General features: G+C 42.1%; 2 protein-coding genes and 1 long non-coding RNA gene across 4 annotated transcripts in view; 2 read left to right on the forward strand and 1 right to left on the reverse strand.

Annotated features, from left to right (window-relative positions):
- Positions 1–3,156, forward strand: part of NUBP1 (NUBP iron-sulfur cluster assembly factor 1, cytosolic) — a 75,235-nt gene extending 72,079 nt beyond the window's left edge. The window contains exon 11 of the mRNA XM_089678233.1: positions 2,724–3,156. Coding sequence (XP_089534359.1) covers positions 2,724–2,764 — 41 coding nt within the window. The 3' untranslated portion in view covers positions 2,765–3,156. The remainder of the gene's footprint in view (positions 1–2,723) is intronic.
- Positions 3,157–8,603: 5,447 nt separating this feature from the next.
- TVP23A (trans-golgi network vesicle protein 23 homolog A) overlaps positions 8,604–22,008 on the reverse strand; it is a 71,381-nt gene continuing 57,976 nt past the window's right edge. For both annotated transcript variants that reach the window (XM_089678236.1, XM_089678235.1), the window contains 2 exons: positions 11,965–12,093; positions 8,604–8,747 (listed from right to left, as the gene is read on the reverse strand). In XM_089678236.1, the coding sequence (XP_089534362.1) occupies positions 8,739–8,747; positions 11,965–12,093 (138 nt within the window). In that variant the 3' untranslated portion in view covers positions 8,604–8,738. The remainder of the gene's footprint in view (positions 8,748–11,964; positions 12,094–22,008) is intronic.
- Positions 13,111–15,174, forward strand: LOC149461479 (uncharacterized). The gene is made up of 2 exons (XR_016312846.1): positions 13,111–13,615; positions 13,686–15,174. It is a non-coding gene; the product is annotated as an uncharacterized LOC149461479 (long non-coding RNA).

Below are 22,008 nucleotides of genomic sequence, written 5' to 3' on the forward strand. Positions count from 1 at the left end.
ACAGTTGCCAGGAGAACGGTACTTGCCTGACTGCATTGTGCCAAGTGTAAAGTTTTGTGGAGGGGGGATTATGGTGTTGGGTTTATTTTCAGGGATGTGCTTGGCCCCTTAGTTTCAGTGAAGGGAACTCTTAAGACGTCAGCATACCAAGACATTTTGGACAATTTCATGCTCCCCACTTTATGGGAACATTTTGGGGATGGCCCCTTCCTGTTCCAACATGACTGTGCAGCAGTGCCCAAAGCAGGGTTCATAAAGACATGGATGAGCGCGTTTTGGGTGGAGGAACTTGACTGGTCTGCACAGAGTCCTGACCTCAACCTGATAGAACACCTTTGGGATGAATTAGAGCAGAGACTGTGAGCCAGGCCTTCTCATCGGACATCAATGCCTGACTTTACAAATGCGCTTCTGGAAAAATGGTCAAACACTCCCATAGACACACTCCTAAACCTTGTGGACAGCCTTCCCAGAAGAGTTGAAGCTGTTATAGCTGCAATCGGTGGGCCAACTCAATATTGAACCCTACGGACTAAGACTGGGATGCCATTAAAGTTTATGTGCGTGTAAAGGCAGGCGTCTCAATACTTTTGGCAATATAGACTATTTACTGAGAATGGTGACGTGTTCAATACTTATTCTACTTTCTATATTTTTTTTTTTTTTTGTAGTGTTTTTTTTGAGCCTTAAGAATTTTTTTTCAGTTTGATATCTCTTTGTTGTATAATTTTTTCAGCATAGCGTAGCTGGTCTTTTCTAGTCCATTTTTAATTCTCCCTCCTTTTATTCCCTGACAAGTGCCTCATCTATGCTTATTTATGCATTCAATAGTCATTTTGATTTTCATTTACCATAGTACCATATCTTTCCTTTTTTTTTTTTCCCCACTTGGGTTTAATTAATTCACAGCAGTGCTGCTAAGCCTTGCAGTCTGCCAATTATCCTTCCCTGTTATGTCTGAATATCTCAGTCAGGTCCAGTATAAAAAGCAGTCTTGCACCTATTTGGCTATTCTTGAAAAAGAGGGCATAGCCCTTGAACCATATTGTCATTCTCTCTCCTGTCACAACACATTCCCAATGCAGGCTTTGCTATTTCTCACAGAAGCTTGCTGTTCTCCCGAGTGCGATTCTGCACCATATGGAGACTGGTTATATGTGGCCTGACAACTGCAGATTCAACCCTGTTTTCCAGCAGGCCTCAACACTGCCTGTGCAGAGTGTATACAGTGAATTCAACCAGCTTTTCTGCTCCTGATAGCTGTTACACACATTCATTCAATGTGGCTACTTCTGTACTACTCCAGGTTCTGCTATTTTAAATGGAAATTTGCACTTTTATTTTTGGATATGTTGATCTCATTTTAACCCTTGCTGTGCCCGTTTGCTTATTATCTTCCATGAGAACTCTGGCCTGAGCCCCCTTCCTGTCCAGGCCAATTTTCAACTTTCAGTGCTATCATACTTTGAATGACAATTGCGCGGTCATGCAGCACTGTACCCGTATGAATTTTTTAGCATTTTTTGAGACAGATAAAGCTTTAATTTGGTGGTATTTATTCACCACTGGGATTTTTATTTTTTTTGCTATGTAAATGAAAAAGTCCAAAAATTTTGAAAAAAGGGTTTTTCTTATAAAATTTTGCAAATAAATATTTCATCATAAATCTTGGGCAAAATTTATTCCGTTATCTTTTTAGTAAAAAAAAAACTCAAATTAGTTTATAACCAAAAATTATAATTTTTAAACTTTTTTTTAACATTTTTATTTTTTTTATATTATTTGTATTTTTTTTTAATACTGTTACCCTAGCAGTACAGTGTCACCATGGTGACACTGTACTACTTGTGGGGGGTTATGATTTTTTTTTTTTTTTTACTGATTGCTTTTGCAGCCATAAAGGCTGCAAAAGCAATCATTTCTCCTCTCTGGCTGCATTCTTGCAGCCATTGAGAACTACTGTGTGAGTGTGATTGGTCACAGCTTGTCACATGGTACAAGGCTGTTGTGAATAGCCTTGTACCATGTGACCTCTGTGATCATTCACAGATTTCACACGTAGTAAGCAATGATGTCAGATGTGATCACTGATTGGCCAATCAGTGATCACATGATCGGGACCTCGCAGAGAGGTCCCTACGACGATCAGTGTTCCACTGTGTCCTGAGGACACAGCGGGCACTGGATCGCGGTGCTGCACGCTCTCAGGGAGCACGCACAAGCAGGGGAGGCCGTTTATAAATGGTCACCTGACCCTGCACTACCACTGTCCGGCCGTTTATATACAACGGCCGGACGGGAGGTGGTTAAAGGAGCAGCAGAGATTTATTTTCCTTTATCCTTGAAAGCCATACAACCAGCAATTCTATTATCAAGTTTTATGGTATCGTATAAAGGTCGTATGTGGTTGATCCACCTTTTAGTATCTCTTGGTCTTATGTGTGCTTTACTATATGTTATTGTCTTCTTCCATATGCTGCTGGTGCCTTTAAACAGGCTTTTTTAACATGCAGTAATGCATCACAAACCCAAAATAAACTTCTCACTAAACACATGTGTACACGTGCTTGAAAACACATGGTTGTGAGGCCTCAGTCTAAGAGATGTTGCGATGAGCACTTGGCATAGGAAATATACAGGGAAAATATGTAGTATTTTGTTTCCATTAATAAAATTGTATATTTACTGTACGTATTGTTATTTATCTTATTTTTCTTTTGTAGGAATTCAAGATTTTTGTGCTGAGAGGAACACTGACCAGTGATGACTTTTATGACATCAGATGAAAAAAGCATTTTACAACTTATTGCACTGTGGCTGTTTTTTTAAATCTTACAGCTTCATAATTACCTTTTTATTCAGTGTTTGTTACATTTTTACCACTTCAATACAGGGCACTTTTACCCCCTTCCTGCCCAGGCCAATTTTCAGCGCACTCAATTTAAATTACAATTGCACATTCATGCAACCCTGTACCCAAACTAAATTTGTATAATATTTTTTTCACACAAATAGAGCTTTCTTTTGGTGGTATTAAACCATTTGCACTCCTGAGGATTTACCCCCCTTCCTGACCAGGCCATTTTTTGCATTAAGGCGCTGCTTTACTTAAACTGACCACTTGAAAAAATAAAAAACATTTTTGCACATAAATAATTGTTCTTCATAATTTTAGTTCAAAATGTATTCTGCTACATTTCTTTGAAAATAACACAAATTAACCCATATTATTTAGTTTGTAGGAAAGTTAGAGTCCACAAACTGTGGTATATATATTTGAAAATTGATCAATCCTGATGTACTGATGGTACTGATCTAATTTCTTGAGGCCCAAAAATGTCAGGAGGGTCCCTCAAATTGCCCCTTTTTTGAATGTAGACAGTCTGCGGTATTTAGTAAGAGGTATGGCAAGTTTTTGGAAGTTGTAATTTTTTTTGGAAAATTAAGAACTTCCAATTTTTTATTACTTTTTTATTTTATAAAACACTGTGACCAAAGCATTATGTTACCATACTAATATTGTACTACTCTGGGGAAGTGATTTTTTTTTTTTGATTGCCTATAGCAGTGAATTTTACTGCTATAGGCAAGCATTTAACTGAATGAAATCGATTCATTCACTGTTTTTTTTGGTTGTGATTAGCTGTGATTGGCCACAGGTAATCACATGACACAGCTGGGCTGTGATTGGCCCAGTCTGTGATCACTGTGACCAGTCACAGCTAACAATACAATTGTATACAATGGATAGCATGAAAGGAAGCCAACCATTGTATACAATTGTCATGTGGCCTGCTGTGATTGGTCACAGCAGGTCACATGGTACTGGCAACAGACCGGTACACAGATCAGTCATCAGCTGTGTCCTATGGACACAGCCAGTGACAGATCTTGCCGCAGTGTGGCCCTGCAGGCACGTTCAAGTCGGCAATCCAGGAGGACATCATGCCCATCTGGACCAACGAGAGTCTCGCTCGACCATCGTTCTCCTTTAGGCCAAGCAGGAACTGTTTAACAAATATCAGTTATCCTGGTTTTATTTGCATAAAATCTTATTTATTACCTAGAGATTCTGGTCCATGGTTGAAAATTCCTGCAACCCCACTTAAGGCACAGTAACTGAGTATGCTAGGTTCTGTTTTAATACTCAGCCCTTTCATATTTTGAAGAATATTTTTGCTGTTTATAAAATGGACACAATGCAAACATGTAAAAAAGATGAATATAAACATTTTACTTCTTTTCACCATGTGTAACTAGTTTTACATTTTGTCTGTTCATGCAAAATATATTTGGACTGGTTGAAATATGATTAGTCCATTTTGGAATTACTAAGATTATCAGTTATGTTTTCTGAAGTATGGTATATGGCTGCATTGTATTCTGTAAAGGATTAGGATCCTGGTGCCCAACCTGCGGCCCATTATATTTGGTTTGATCCTTGGTCCACAGCAGTAAGTGTTGGGAACAGAAACATTGATTTGTAAAGGGATTTTAGTAGTCTTGTATAAGATTTCCAGAATCTTACATATCTGCATCAAGTTTCCAGTCACCAACCACACCAATAGCATGTCTGCAATCTCTAATCATCTGTTCTTTTTGACACTCTTATATAGTATTACATAATCTGATAACTAAGTGCAGCACTTTGGTGTCAGGAACCACTGATGAGGTTCCCTATGGGGTTTGTAAGCTGATCACCCACAAACTTGGAAAAAATATGTTGGTAACCTTACAGAACATTACAACAGGTCTTTATTCCTCCTAAAAAGTGAAAAGCTATAACACTTTGCTTATTCTACAAATATATTTTAAACTGGACTGGTCAGATTTGGTGGTAACTCGAGAATTATTAAAAAAAATAAAATAAATTGCAGTGATATTTCAAAGTAAAAGTAATCACTCTGTTTAGTACCATTGTGTGAACCACACCCTGAATATAGACCAGAGCAAGCGAAGGAGAGTTGTCCAAGGACATCAGAAAGAAAATTATCCACTTAAGCTGTGGAAGGGTTTACCCCCTTCTGACTACGCTGTTTTTGCTATATGGCACTGCACTATTTTAACTGGCAATTGTGTGGTCATGCAAAGCTGTACGCAAATTAAATTTATACCTTTTTTTTCTTCACACAGATAGAGCTTTCTTTTGGTGGTATTTGATCACCACTGTGTTTGTTTTTTTTTCAACAATTTATATAAGAAAAAAATGTTTTGCTTTCAAACATATCCCATAAAAAAAAAATTAATTCCTTCATAAATCTGACTAGTGTCAGATTGGCCGCTGTACTATCACAGTCCTGCTATAAGTTGTTGCTGATCGCTGCTTTAAAAGTATTAGAAGAAAAAAAAATTCCAGTATATATAGCGTCATTTGTAGATTATATAACATTCACTCTAACCAATTAATATACACTTATTTGAAATTTTGTTTTTACCAAAGTCATGTAGCAGAATACATGAAGGAATTTAGATTTATGAAGGAATTCCTTCCCCAAATTACTATATGGGGGATGAATTTACTATAGGGGGGATGAATTACTATAGGGGGGATGAATTACTATGGGGGATGAATTAAAGTATCCGGGGTTAGGAAGGTGCGTATTTTGGCAATGTTGCGGAGGTGGAGTCTGCATGAGTTTGTTAGTGATTGGACTTGGGGCTGGAAGGATAGATTGGAGTCAAGTATGACCCCAAATACTCTGGCTTGTGGGGCAGGCCTGATGGTGGCATTGTTGGACGTGATGGAGAAGTCAGTGGGGGGTGGTGAGCGGGCAGGGGGGAAGACGAGGAGCTCGGTTTTGGAAAGGTTCAGTTTAAGGAAGTGGAGTGACATCCAGTCTGATATGTCGTTCAGTAGGCTTGTGATTCGGGCGGAGACTGAGGGGGTTGAGGTGAGGGGTAGAGAGAGGTTTGTGTGTCATCGGCATAGAGGTGGTAGTTGAAGCCATGAGAGTGTATGAGTTGGCCAAGGGAGGAGGTGTAGATGGAGAAGAGAAGGGGCCTGAGGACAGAGCCTTGAGGGACCCCAACAGAGAGGGGGAGTGGGGGGGAGGTGGTAGCGTTGTAGGTAACGCTGAAGGAGCATTGTGATAGGTAGGATGAGAGCCAGGAGAGAGCAGAGTCTCTGAGGCCAAGGGAGTGTAGCTTTTTGAGGAGGAGGGGGTGGTCGACTGGGTCGAAGGCTGCGGAGAGGTCAAGGAGTAGGAGCACAGAGTAGTGGCTGTTAGTAGGTCGTTGGATAGTTTGAGTAAGGCAGTTTCGGTGGAGTGTAGGGGACGGAAGCCAGACTATGGGGATCGAGGAGGTTGTTGTGGTTGAGGTGGGAGCTTAGGCGATTGTAGACTAAGCGCTCGAGGAGTTTGGATGTAAATGGCAGCAGGTGGGTCTAAGGTTGTTGGGGTCCAGGGAGGGCTTTTTAAGTATAGGGGTGATGTGCGCGTGCTTCAGAGGGGAGGGGAATGCACCGGAAAAGAGGGAGAGACTAAAGATGTGGGTGAGGGAGCATAGGATGGAGGAGGAGGGAGGTTGTAGGAGTTGTGAGGAGATAGGGTCGAGGGGGCAGATGGTGAGATATATAGATATAAATACTAACAGCAGCATAAGTTAAAGCATTAGTACTTGAAACCTCTATTTGAGGAGATAAACACAAATACATTGAATCTATTAAACATACCTCATATGGACATTTCTAGAAGCCAAGTAGACTTATGCCTACTCAAATTAATGTGTTAATCTCCAATTCCTCATTTAACCCTTTAGGGAACATCATATTAAGTGTAAAAATCTAGAATGTCTTCCTTAAAGTGATTCTAAAGGCTTATTTTTTTAAAGAAAATAAAATAACAAACATGTCTATACTTACCTGCTGTGTGCAAACGTGCATCAGCTCTACTGCCTATGACTGTGTCAAATGTTTAAAATGTTGCAACACAGGCTTTAGTATACCTCAGGGGGTTGGAACACAGAACACAGAACACTGAGCCCAAGGAAGCACTAAAAGCCCAGACTCACTGCAGCAGATCCAACCTTGTCCAGCAGCAGAATGTTAGGGACAAACTCTATCCTGGCTTCACCCTCTGTTAGGTGTGCATACATCTGAGGGGTCTGCAGGGACTGGGTCACACCTCAGCAGATCATTACTGCCCAGGACCTGTATAGAACCCTGCAAATAATGCCACGTGTTGCTCAGGAGGAGCACCAAAGTCCGGGTCCAATACTTGAGGCAACATTAAATGCTGGTCTCAAGTTATCCATCCAGCAAGGTGCAGGTATGGTCCCACTGGTGTCTAGAGTACTGATTTAAAAACTGTGCCATTAACTCAAGATGCTGTGGTGCACAGTTGGTAGTGGAAGAAGGATATTACTCAGAAAACTTTTAGAAGACATCCGTAATCTCCCTCAGGAGAGAGACATTGATCAGGTAAGGACAGTAGCAAAAAACAGGATTTCTGGGAGTGGACGGGGTTATATGGGGGTCCTTACAGCTCTGACTTGTCAGTGTCCAGTCACTTAAAGGTAGCTGTATATAACCCAGTTGTCTGTCACTATACCTGTGTCCTGTACTGTAAAAAAAAAAAGTATGATTAGGATTCATGCACACTGTCTTAAAAAAAAAAAAAAAAAAAAAAAAAAAAAACGGCAGTACTCTTAGCAGAAAAAAAAAAATAATAATTCTGAGCATTTTTTGTACTAGCGTTTAGGCTCTAGACTACTTAATGTGCATGGACACATAGGACAAAATTAATTGCTTCTACAGGCAAAACGCTACACTCCTCTAGGAGCAGTGCTTTGTTCAGCCAGTGTGCATGGAGCTTAAGTTGACAACTTGTGAGAGTATGAATGTTGGGAGTAGGTTCCTGACACTCATTAGAACTAAGGAAGCTTCTTGGATAAGTGGAAAAATACCTTCAACATTAGAGATGTGTTGTCAAATGTGATTAATTACTAGCTGAAACATGACCTGGATAAATAAGAGCCTTTACAAAAACAATGAAAATAGTATTTTAATTTCATCCCTTGTTGCAACTAAGTGCTGCTAAGTCCTGCTGACTCTTTGCAACCACATCCTGTTTATATGGCTGCATGGCAATTCTCCAGGTGGGTTTCCAAATCATGACAACAGTCGGGCATGCCTTTGTATTGTGTGTTAAAATGGCTGCTTGTAATAGGAGGTGACTGAACAAGGATCTTCATGGCAGGACCATGTGATACTATTACTGTAAAGAAAGCTGCAGATTTCATTTATATACTGTATGTTACAACTTAGTATTCTACTTTACAATATCAAAGCTGATACTTAGGCTTAAAGGATATATGTACTGATAACAATTGCTGCCTGCCTCCAAAGAATATAAATTATCTAGCTTAGTATTTTCTGAGTCAATGACCTCGCACAAGTAGGTTAGAAAAAGTGAGAATTTTCAATCTCCAGTTGGTCAATGCCAGACAACTAGGATTTTCAGGAGAGGTCAGCAATACACATTTTAGGGCAATAGGTTTCCTTTAAACTGAGATTGCATCCACCAGGGTAAGTTAATAAATAACAACACATGAACATTTTTAGTGACCTATTAACTCAGTAAAATAACAACACAAGACACAACTTTGGTTTTAGAATTTATGATATTAAATAAATTGATCTTATAAAGGCACAATAATCCACAAATTATTCCACAAATAGGTCCTTGAGTGGGAAATAATGATATAGCCATGGTCCCTTTGAGAGTTGTGCATTTCATTCACAGAGTCTGCAAGGTAAAGGAGTATGGAATAAAAATCATGCTTTATGCATTAGTTAGGATAGTGTAGGGAAGGGTTATAACCTCTACTCAGGTGTTTACCACTGTGTGTAATTGTATGGGCTCTTATCCTTATTTCCTGTTACATAAACATCTGCTTGATGGACAGCAATAAAAAAAGAGACCAAAATCAGATAAGAGTCCCATATAATTCAGTTGTTGATAAAAGTCATATAAAAACATCCAACATGTTTCGGGAGCAACTTCACTCCCCCTTCCCTCCATTGCTGCTCAGCAACTGCCGTCAGATTGATCCTCCATGAGGAGAGTTCAATACTGGTTCTAATACAGATCTGGGAAGTAACTGCTTTCTTCTACTTTTTGATCCTGTGTTGAAACCTGATGAAGGGGGAGTGGTTTTGCCCCCAAACTGCATTGGCTGTTTTACAGTATCACATAAGTGAGTACACCCCTTACAGTATCGCATAAGTGAGTACACCCCTCACATTTTTGTTATGTCATCTCTCCAGACCTATTGAGCATCTGTGGGGAATCCTCAAACGGAAGGTGAAGGAGCGCAAGGTCTCTAACATTCACCAGCTCCGTGATGTCATCATGAAGGAGTGGAAAAGGACTCCAGTGGCAACCTATGAAGCTCTGGTGAACTCCATGGCCAAGAGGGTTAAGGCAGTGCTGGAGATTAATGGTGGCCACACCAAATTTTGACACTTTGGGCCCAATTTGGACATTTTCACTTAGGGGTGTACTCACTTCTGTTGCCAGCGGTTTAGACATTAATGGCTGTGTGTTGAGTTATTTTGAGGGGACAGCAAATTTACACTGTTATACAAGCTGTACACTCACTACTTTACATTGTAGCAAAATGTCATTTCTTCAGTGTTGTCACATGAAAAGATAAAATAAAATATTTACAAAAATGTGAGGGATGTACTCACTTCTGTGAGGTACTGCATGTGACTTTTTTCATCTACAACAAATGATTGTAGACTCTTTATCCGATTTTGGTCTGGCGCTGCTTCATAATTGAATTGCTGGTACTGTTTTATAGCAATATAAACCTGACAGGGACTCTTCTTTCTATTAGGCTCCATGCACACTGGGCGTTTTAATAATGCTGGTAACGTTAGCTGTGTGAAGTCACATTAAAAATGTGAGTTTTTCAGTATTTTTTAATGTTTTTGTATTAGCATTTAGCCACGTTTTTTGCATTTTTAGGGGTTTTTTTTACCAAATAAATTTTTTTTTTTTTTGGTAAAAAAAAGTCCAAAAAGGCTGGTTTGCCACGATTTTCTGTGTTTTGCTGCGTTTTTCAGCGTTAGAGCATTTTTACAGCTAAAAAACTCCTCTAGAAACCCACTAGTTCTGGGGTTTTTTTCCAGCCAAAAAATGACCCTACCTAAAAACGTTGATTACAGTATTTGTGGGCATGGACACATAGGATAACATACTGGGGAGTTTACTGGCTGTAGAAAAAAACGTCAAAAGCCAAAAACAGCTGCTGTAAAAACATCCACTCTGCATGAGGACTTAAGTGTTTTACCACTGTTACCCCATTGCAAAATAATTTACTTTTAGATACAGACAGTAAGCACTCAAAAGAAAAAAGGAAACAATCATGCCACAGTGAAGGTCAAGCAGGTCTCTTCCTAGATGCTATTTTATGTGATATAGTAAGTCTATAAAGAATGCTTGTGAACACCATATTTTACTATTTTATGTTTTATATGAAGGTGTCACACAATGCTTGTGTGCCGTTTGTTCTATAGAGAAATTTTTCCTAGCTTACTGTCCTTGAGACACAACAGGAAAAAAGGGACATTTCCCCAAGGACACACTCAGCAATAAAAGAAAATGACTAAAGATCAATTCCTGGGAAAAATACTGAACTAGCCAAAGTATTAAAATGAATAGTTATGCTCCCTATTGGAATTTTGTAAACCTCTTCATGGGTTTTATTCCTGGGTGCAGCATATGTATGTTTCTCTGTTTGTGTTGACTGTGTGCATCCAACACTGAGATTAATCTCATGGTGACAGCATTGGGTCTCGTACTGATTGGGAACTGGAGGAATCACCTCTCGATCACACAATCACTATGATAGGAATCGGATTGTAGTCATCATTCATAAGATCAGGTAGATCATGTCTTGATCTAGTTTAGCAAGTGTTACTGTCAGTTGGGGACAGTGTGTCTTAGGTAAGAAAAAAGTTTCTATGTAATATCCATGAGAGTGTTAGTGGTCAGTGTGTTTAGATAGAGCAAAAAAAAAATGCATACTATTGATTTTTGGCCCTACTGCAGCTACAAATAACGCACACATGTGGTATTGCTGCAATCATCAGGAGTAGGAGAATTTATTTTGAATATTTTTTGTGTTGGTGGGTCATGGTATTTTTATTAAAAAAAAAACGCAAACATGGCAAAACACGTCTAAACACTAATGCAAAAACGCTGAAAAACTTGCGTTTTTAATGTGACTTTACACAGCTAACGCTACCAGCATTATTAAAATGTGCATGGAGCCTAATATTAATAAAAAAAATCTCCACTGTGACATGTAGCTTTACTTTTTTTTCCATCTTTTTTTTTTTTTTTTTTAACTTCCTGCATATTATAAGTAGCTTTAAATAGCAAACATTTTTGCTTATTTTACTCATTTCTTCTTTTAATAGGGTAAGGTAAAACTAGAGAACATTTTTGGTGAATGAAAAAAAAACTGGCAATTCCGCTGCAAAATCTAATTTGCTTAATTTTGTCAATCATTTCTAAGCTTCATGTGTCTGGCCAAATGATAATGTAAAGCAGGGAATAAATACTCTGTACATATTATGAATTTAAAGGAGAAGTAAAGAAAATAAACATCCATACTGACCGTTATCATTCAGATGCATTGACATGAAAAATGTTAAATCCGTTAGCGCAGGTTTCTTTCTTAGAACCTCAGTTATAACACAGTTGTGCCCCTGAAGTTGAATGTGTTTAATTCTATTATTCACTCTGTTGCAAAGTAACACCCTAGCTTTTTCGTTTGACTTATGTTCTGTAAAGCATATACAGTATTTCTTGGGCTTGGACATGCTAACAAGAGTTCTGGGGTGTGCCAATGGAGATAGTTAATTTGTAAAATGAGTACACTGTAGTCTAAAAAGAGATACTTATAACATTGCAGAGGTGTACTGAAAACTGAAGCACGATATAAACTCACCCGCTGGAAGAGTTGTTGGGACAAGAACCTAGAAGCTGCCCTTCCTACATTTTTTTGTCCTCCTGTTTTACAATGAACATAGCCATAAAGGTTTGCTGACTGGAGTGAAATTCCAGCAATCACAAGTGCCTGTATCCAAAGAAAGCAAACAGAAACAATTCACATTAAAAGAAGTCTTATTTTGTAAAAAGTGTTGTAACTACAAAAATGAATAGTGATGGCCTATTTCATTTGATATGCCTTTCACTTGGCTACAGCTTTGAATGTTTGATCAGGTTTTTTGAAGCTTTGCCTTAGCTTACAAGTCACTTAAAGTTCTTCTTAAAGGTTTACTTTACTGACATCACAATTTCCCAGCACACTTACCAGCTAGCCTTCAAGCAAACCAAATTGACATTGTCCTACAATTCTCGTTAAAACAGAGGGTTTTGTTGCACACATTTGCAAAGTATATGTGGAAGCGCTTCCCTCCAGACAAACCTGCCCTTACTTTATCCACTGCTATATATGTTCCAACTTGGAGACTCTCAAAACCATAGAGTTAGGACCACAGTATACAGAGGAACCTGGATATGGGCACTGGGGTGGTTGCCTTCTTCTTGAATAGCTACTTTACTGACACCACCCCTCCCCAGCTTGTGGAAAAGATTGTTCCAAAATTAAAAAAAAAAAAAAATTTGGCTCTTGCTTTTGATCCTTTTGGAAGGTGTGTGATGTCACTGTGCCTTATCACCACCTCCCAACAATGCTGACCACTCATAAAGGCAATAGGCCACAGCACATTTTCATGGGATTGCAAGCACCCACCATTCCCAGGAAGAAGCAATGAGACAAAGTGGTATCACCTGTGCCTTCTGAACTGTAAGTCGAAAAAGTTGAAGCTTTATTTTCTACTTTTTTTCTATACAATATTTTGGGTAATGGCTGTGAGTAAAGCAGACCTTTCCTTTGCAGTATATGCCTAACATAAGTTGGGCAATGCAGTAAGTAATATATAATGTCCCCAACACACTTTCCAGTTAGTACACACAAAAAATCTAATTAATCTGATTGGGTGGCTCAGCAGTTGGGGGTGGGGGGGGGGGTTAAGCCTGGGAAACTCCTTGCAGGGAGCTATGCCCCAATGCATGCTTTGTCTTAGTCCATGATCTACCTTAATCCAGGACCCCACATTAATGTAGGTGAAGTGGCAATTTGTACTGCCAGCAGTACTAAAGGAAAATACCTAAAGGTGGACATATTTGCTTCCACTAAATAGTGGCATCACTATTCTGATAGATTCCATCTATTGCTCCCAAATAGTATGTAAAATCGGTCTTTGCCAAGATAAATCAGTAATTTCTTTCCAAAAAGGCAACAACAATTTATGCACGTTTTGCCAGATTGCCTTGCTGGTAAATGTACAAAACATGCATGTATGACCAGTAGTCAAAAAACTCTTTAAAACAAATAAAAAGAGAGAAAAAAAAAGAAAAATGTTATTTTAATCCATAATTTTTTATGTAATATTTTGCAGTGAAATCTCTAAAAACAAGGTGGCACAGTATCAATGATTATAATTCAGCGATGCACCAAGAACAGAAGGAGCATTACAGCAATAAAATGGCACACCTACCTGCATTTCCAGAAATTAGACTACTCTAGACCTGCAGTAAGTGGACCTAGATAGGAATTTTGTAAAATGCCAATTTTTCCATATTTATGGTTTTATTTTTCAACAGAGCTTTTAATAATTTTGAGGAGTAGGACCCTGAAGCCCAGGAGAAGCAACTTATCATAGGAAGCTGGGGAAGACCTGAAATCCACAATGTTATAATAAGCGGCAATGTCAGCCAAGAAAAGGAGGGTTGATCAACTTCTGCCCTGATCCAGCAAAATCAAAGCTATGTCCCAGGATGTCCATCCCCCTCTCACCATGCTCCCATCAACAGCAAGACCCAGACCCATCCTATTCAACCCCCTCATCTACCCCCCACCCCCCCCCCCCTTCCCTCTAATAAGCTGGTAAAAACCATGTGTTTTTGTTATGGATAGAGAACCAAATTACCATCTTTCCTTGTCCTTTATCCCACCTTGCAGCCTGCAGTATACATACAGTATATATATATATATAGCAGCACAGAGGACTACCTTATTGTAAGTCATGTAAGGCCCACATAAGTGACACCATATATGCATGAGGAAAGAAGGCACCTGCTTTACAGCTTAAGGGCACCTCATATATAGGTCTGCCTTTGCTGTCATTTATTAGTCAGTAAGGGGTTAAAACATCAACACTTCACAATAGTCCTAAAGCACAAGGCAGCTTTCTGTGAAATACTTCCTAACTGTAATACAGCTTTTGAGTTTGACATGCACAATTAACTTTTCTCTCATTATTTAAGTAGCACCCTCTAGTGTGCTGCTAGTGTTAGTGTAGGTAAATTTATTGTCATATGACTCATGGTAACTGTGTGAGTCTGTAATTAGGTCAGGTCACTGCACATCAGGCTAGGTGACTCAGCAGGTTGGGACTCTATCGCCTCCACCTGGTTCTGGAGGCCAGTGAGCGGAAGGAATGAAGACCTAAATCTGCATATTCGTAAGAGTCTGACCAATCCCAGGCTAGGAAGCCCTGGTAGTGTGGTAAGGCTAACTCATAAATATAGAATAGTTATGCTAGCAGAGGAGTCGGGTGGAAGATGGAGTGCTGAGGAGGCTGTGGGTGGCCTGACAGGGGTCCCTTGGTCTAGGGGGGGCTTGGCCTGGCTCAGGAAGATCCATTCAGCATCATGGTATGAACAGGATCATTGCTCAGGGATTCACAAGGGGAGAGACTGCAACATGTAGCAAGCTTTCAAAGGACAGCACTATGCTTAACCCTTTATGCTTGTTCTGGGAGATCTTTAGAGTAGACAGGAAGGCTGGTAGTGTCTGCAGACCATGGAGCTAGGAGCAGTTCTACAGAGGAGAGGAGAGGAGAGGAGATACTTCTGTATGTAGTTTTCAACAGTCTGAGCAAACTTTCAGAGGGGCTTAGAGTCCCTAGCCCATAATGGGCTTTTGCTACTGATTCGTAAAGACTGACCGCATTCAAGGAGAACAGCCCATGATATTTTTCTGTAAATATGAAGGAAGCTGTCCCCGTGCATCGATTCAGTCAAGTTGGGCATTCCATAATCCCTATTACCCCATCCAGGTTATTTCCCCTAATAAAATACCAAAAACAAAGCTTATGGACTGTTCACTGACTGGATGCAAGTGTGGAAAAATGTGTGTTGCCTGATGCGTGAAGCTTAGGGGGACCCAGGAACACAGTGGCCCTCAAGAGCGTAGTGATACATTTGGGGTTCTCATCCGAGATATCCCTATAGCAACCTGCATGGCTGTTGCCCCTAGTCACCGGCAACCATCGAACCAGAGGACTGTTATGTGCCATCAAGCAACCTCAGGAATCAGGCACGAAAGTGGAATCATGCTGTACTGCTGTGACTACTATTCAAATGCCATTATCCATGATGTCACCTGTAGCAATCATGTCAGGCCCATACAAATGTCTTCCTGCTGCTTAACAGGTGGCTGGAGTTAAAGACTGTGCTGGGGGATAGTAATTCATCCCCCATATAGTAATTCATCCCCCATAGTAATTCATCCCCCATAGTAATTCATCCCCCATATAGTAATTCATCCCCCCTATAGTAATTCATTCCCCATATTGTGTCAATTCACTTACCTTTGCTCCTCTCGCCGTGTTCCCGCGCGGAGCAAAGGTAAGTGAATTGACACAATATGGGGAATGAATTACTATAGGGGGGATGAATTACTATAGGGGGGATGAATTACTATATGGGGGATGAATTACTATGGGGGATGAATTACTATATGGGGGATGAATTACTATGGGGGATGAATTACTATATGGGGGATGAATTACTATGGGGGATGAATTACTATATGGGGGATGAATTACTATGGGGGATGAATTACTATATGGGGGATGAATTACTATGGGGGATGAATTACTATATGGGGGATGAATTACTGTATGGGGGATGAATTACTATGGGGGATTAATTACTATATGGGGGATGTATTTTCAGTTTTAAAAATGTGGCTCTCAAAATAAATTTCAATCGTGGTTTTGGCGAGATTTGGCTCAGTTGAAAAAAAAGGTTGCCCACCACTGGCCTAGGCTATAAGAAGATTGGCAAGACCCTGAAACTGAGCTGCAGCACAGTGGCCAAGACCATACAGCAAAACAAATAAAATGGTGTTGCGCTAATATCAATAGTACTAAGGACACAATAATTTGAAGAGTGTGAAGACAGAAAAAATAACCCCAAAACAGAGGTGATAAGTATAAAGGCCTGAATCCAGACCTAATTAGGTGCAATATGAACTGTGACGAAGACAACGTGAGTAATAATCAGCAAGTGAACATAAATAATACATAAAAATATAAAGGCCTGAACTCAGACCAAACTAAGTGCAATATAGATAGTGATGAAATACAACGTGAACAGTAGTCACCAAGTGAACATAAATAACGTATTCAACATAATAGGACTAACACGTCCTAAATAAAAGTGCACAAAAAACACTGGGCAAAGAAAACTGCCAAAATCAAATGGCAACAAATATGTGCAAAACTAATCATACAAGATGCATGAAACTATAAAAGCATGAAACTATAAATGTATCATAAATAATACATAAAAATGTAAAGGCCTGAAACCAGACCAAACTAAGTGCAATATGGATTGAGATGAAAACAACGTGCACAATAATCAAGTGAACATAAATGATGTATTCAAGATAATAGGACTAACACGTACCAAACAAAAGGGTACAAAAAGTGCCGTGCAAAGAAAACTGTGACAAAAAAAAGCAAAAAAAATATATGTGCAAAACTAATCATACAAGGTGCATGAAACTAAAAATGCACCTTATAATCTGGATTGATGCCAGTGAAAAATGCACAGTGAAAATAAACAGGCGTCAATAAGCACAAAAAATAATTAAAGCAATGTGACAACAAATATTGACTGACCATCAAAATAAACATAAGTGATCATCAAATCAGCATAAAGTCCATGTAAATAGACCACCAACTCCAAACAAAGAAAGCAACTGGGTGAAATGAATGATAGATCCGTCACCGGCTAAAATGCCTCCTCACCTCCACGCCAAGACCCCAAGGGGCCACACAGCTTTCAGGCCTCACACTCCCAGGGCCCTTAATAGATATTCAAGATGACAGAATTATACTGATCACAAGAATATGGCCTTCCTCACCGTATAACCGTAATGATTTCAGTAGTGTTGAAACTGGCAATCCTTTTCACAGGAACATCTGCTAGCTCATACGAACCCCAGAGGAAAAAGAGAGAGCACTCCCATAGTGTAGTAATTTTAAAGCAAAAACCTTAATGGAGAAATGCCAAATGAACACTTACATCACATTAGTTGAAATCAGGCTTCAAACACATGTATTGATATGGGTTTATACTTCCAGGGAGTACCAAAATGGCGGCGACCATCACCACGCTCCGCTAACAGACCCACGCGTTACGTCACTGTCCCGTGACTTCATCAGCGGTTTAACAGGACAGGTTCCACTCAGAACAGGCCTTGCAATGGTCGACCAAAGATGTTGAGAGCACGTGCTCAGCATCATATCCAGAGGTTGTCTTTGGGAAATAGACGTATTAGTGCTGCCAGCATTGCTGCAGAGGTTGAAGGGGTGAGGGGTCAGCCTGTCAGTGCTCGGACCAAACGCCGCACACTGCATCAAATTGGTCTGCATGGCTGTCGTCCCAGAAAGAAGTCTCTTCTAAAGATGATTCACAAGAAAGCCCGCAAACAGTTTGCTGAAGACAAGCAGACTAAGGACATGGATTATTGGAACCATGTTCTGTGGTCTGACGAGACCACGATAAACTTATTTGGTTCAGATGGTGTCAAGCATATGTGGCGGCAACCAGGCAACCAGGTGAGGAGTACAAAGACAAGCGTGTCTTGCCTGCAGTCAAGCATGGTGGTGGGAGTGTCATGGTCTGGGGCTGCATGAGTGCTGCTGGCACTGGGGAGCTACAGTTCATTGAGGGAACCATGAATGCCAATATGTACTGTGACATACTGAAGCAGAGCATGATCCCCTCCCTTTGGAGACTGGGCCGCAGGGCAGTATTCCAACATAATAACGACCCCAAACACACCTCCAAGATGACCACTGCCTTGCTAAAGAAGCTAAGGGTAAAGGTGATGGACTGGCCAAGCATGTCTCTAGACCTAAACCCTATTGAGCATCTGTGGGGCATCCTCAAACGGAAAATGGAGGAGTGCAAGGTCTCTAACATTCTCCATGATGTCGTCGTGGAGGAGTGGAAGAGGACTCCAGTGGCAACCTGTGAAGCTCTGGTGAACTCCATACCCAAGTGGGTTAAGGCAGTGCTGGAAAATAATGGTGGCCACACAGAATATTGACACTTTGGGCCCAATTTGTACATTTTCATTTAGGAGTGTACTCACTTTTTTTGCCAGCGGTTTAGACATTAATGGCCGGGTGTTGAGTTATTTTGAGGGAACAGCAAATTTACACTGTTTTACAAGCTGTACACTCACTACATTGTAACAAAGTGTCATTTCTTCAGTGGTGACATGGCTTTTTTTTTTTTTTTTAGGGGGGGGGGGGGCTGAGTGTGGCACCCTCTAGTAAGCTGCTAGTGTTTACGTAAATTTATTGTTGTATGACTCATGGTAACTGTGTCAGTCTGTAATTAGGTCAGGTTACTGCATGTCAGGCTGGGTGACTCAGCAGGTTGGGACTCCACCTGGTTCTGGATGCCCACGGAAGCTTCCATAATCCAGTGGGTGAAAGGGGAGGAGACCTACATTTGCATATTTGTGGGAGACTAACCAGTCCTAGGCTAGGAAGTCCTCGTAGTGTGGTAAGGTTAACTCATAAATATGGGAGAGACATGCTAGCAGAGGAGTCGCGTGAAAGATGGAGTGGACTGCTAAAGAGGCTGGTGGTGGCCTGGGAGGGGTCCCCTAGGTCTAGGGGAGGCTGGGCTCGAGCTGGCTCAAGAAGATCCATTCAGAATCACAATATAAACAGGATCATTGCCTGGAAGCAGTGGGGGCAAGGAGGACAGAGTGAGTACATCAGCACACCCAGGGATACACATGGGGAGAGACTGCCACATGTAGCAAGCTTTCAAAGGACAGTGCTGTGCTTAACCCTTTATCACTGTCCTGGGAGCAGGACAGAGCATCCAGGAGGGCTGGTAGTTTCTACAGGCTGTGGAGCTGGGAGCAGTTCTACAGGGGAGAGTAGATACTTCTGCATGTAGTTTGCAACAATCTGAGCTAACTTTCAGAGTGGTTAAACGTCGACAGCCAATAAGGGGCTTTTGCTACTGGTCCATAAAGACGAACTTCATTCAAGGAGAACAGTTCAGGATCTTTTTCTGTAACTAGAAAGGAAGTTGTCCCCGTGCATTGGTTCAGTCAAGTTGGGCATCCCATAATCCTTATTACTCCATCCAAGCCATTTCCTCTAATAAACTAACTAAAACTAAGCTCATGGACTGGTCACTAACTGTGGATGCAAGTTATCAAGGTCCTACCTTTCCTCAGGGGTTGTGCTGCTCCATGTGCTGGCATCCATCTTGGGTCTGCAAAGCATTGTGGGATCCTTTATGCTTCCAGCCCTCTGCGGCTCCTCCCAGGAGGTGGCTGCTTATCACATTTAAGTCTGCTGTTTGTAGCTGTCCATTGCATTTGTGTCCTGTCTGTTGCACAGCAGCAAGCTCCTGTTCAGTTAACTCATTGCTCTCCTGGATACCGACTCGGCTTTGGCAGAGACTCCTCCTGGCTTCTGACCCCGGCTCTGGCGACCATTCTTCCTGGCTTCTGACCCCGGCTCTGGCAACCATTCTTCCTGGCTTCTGACCCCGGCTTTGGCGACCATTCTTCCTGGCTTCTGACCCCGGCTTTGGCTATGATTCCCGCTGGTTCTCGACTTAATTATCCTGGAAGATGACCTCGGCAGGAGAACTTCTGTCCTACCAAGTCATCCGCTGTTGCTGTCGGACTTGCATAGACTCTTGCCTTGTTTCTGTGTAAATAAACCTACCTTTAATTGCACCTCCTTGTGTGTCTGGCTCCTTGCTCCCTGACACTACACGAATGCCATGAATCCTGATGGTGCAGGTACACCCTCGCTCCCTATGTTGGTTGCCAGACTTGATCAGCAGGATCTCTTGTTGGATCAGTTCGCTCAGGCGTTACAGACACTGCTTGCACGCACAGCACACCTTGTCCCTGGTGCAATTAGGCCGGTTGTCACTCCTGTGGTCGCTCCCACTGCTGCTCCGGTTGTTGCACCTAACTCTGCATCTGCTGCTGCACCTGTGATGCCCAGAGGTATGACTGGTTCAGCCCCCCTTCCACAGCGCTTTGGGGGTGAGCCGAGTCAGTGTCGGGGTTTCCTTAACCAGGTGGGCATATATTTTGAGTGGATACCCCACGCTTTTCCTACTGAGAGGTCAAAGGTGGGCTTCCTAATCTCTGCTCTCGGACAAGGCCTTGGCCTGGGCAAATCCCTTATGGGAGAACGATAACCCTGTGATTCACGAGTTTGCCGGTTTTGTTGCCTCCTTCTGTAGGGTATTCGATGTGCCTGCTCGCTCCGCCTCTGCTGCCAAGCTGCTCATGTCCATGCATCAGGGTTCACGGACCGTTTCCGTGTACGCCATAGAATTTCGTACCCTGGCGGCAGAGGTGGGTTGGAACTATGAGGCTCTGGTGGCTGCTTTCTCTCATGGTCTCTCAGATGCGTTGAAGGACGAGATTGCAGCCAAAGAACTGCCTGTGGAGCTCGAAGCACTCATTTCCTTCCTAATCCTGATTGACACCAGGCTCAGGGAGAGGCCTTCACTTAAGGAGCGTCTGCGGAGGCCTCCTAACCGATTGGCGCCTATGTTTTCTGTCCCATTCGTTCCTCCCTCTCCTCCCACGCCTCCTGGGGATGGCTTGCCTGGCGGTGAGCCCATGCAGCTGGGGTTTTCTCGCCTTTCCGAGGGGGAGCGGGCCTCCCGGCGTCGGGAGGGTCGCTGCCTGTGCTGTGGTCTCAGTAGGCATTTTCGGCAGTCCTGTTCGTCCGGGAAACGCTCGCACCTGAGATTCTGTCGAGGGCAGATCTTGGGTGTTGTTTCCTTGTCCCCGATGTCCCGCAAAGATAAACCGCTAATCACCGTTGTCCTCTCTTGGGTGGAAAGCTTGGTGACGGCCCAGGCGTCGGTAGACTCTGGTGCTGGCGGGTTGTTTATGGACAGTTTGTTTGCTGCCCAGTACTCCATTCCTCTGCAGGCTCGAGTTACTCCATTGGTTCTCGAGGCGATAGATGGCAGGCCCCTGCAACCGCCGCAGGTTACCCACGAGACCCTGCCGGTTGAAGTAGCTATTGGCGCTGTTCACAGGGAGTTGGCCTGTTTCCAGGTAATTTCTTCTCTGCACTACTCTGTGGTTTTGGGATATCCCTGGCTTCAGAAGCACAATCCGACCTTTAATTGGCGGTTGGCCGAGATTCTCTCGTGGTCTCCACAGTGTGGGGCCAGTTGCAGCCGTGGACCTGTTAAGGTGTTGTGTGCCTCCTCAGACTCTGTGTTGCCCACTGACTATGGGGAGTACCTGGACGTGTTTGACAAGGTGCGCGCCGGTGCTCTACCTCCTCATCGTCCATACGATTGTGCCATAGCCTTTCAACCCGGTGCCACTCCTCGTGGCAGGGTGTATCCTCTTTCGGTTTCGGAGAATCAGGCCATGGAGGAGTAGGTTGTGGATGCGCTTTCCCAGGGGCACATTCGCAAGTCTACTTCCCCAGCAGGAGCTGGCTTTTTCTTCGTGAAAAAGAAGGGCTGTGAATTGAGGCCTTGCATTGATTATAGGGGTCTCAATCGAATCACGATTAAGAATGCTTACCCAATTCCGTTGATTACCGAGTTGTTCGACCGCCTCAAGGGAGCAACGGTCTTTACTAAACTCGACCTTAGGGCTGCG

This window comes from Staurois parvus, unplaced genomic scaffold (assembly GCF_062004578.1).
Source record: "Staurois parvus isolate SC_StPar_1 unplaced genomic scaffold, SC_StPar_1.0 ptg000200l, whole genome shotgun sequence".
NCBI classification, from domain to species: domain Eukaryota; kingdom Metazoa; phylum Chordata; class Amphibia; order Anura; family Ranidae; genus Staurois; species Staurois parvus.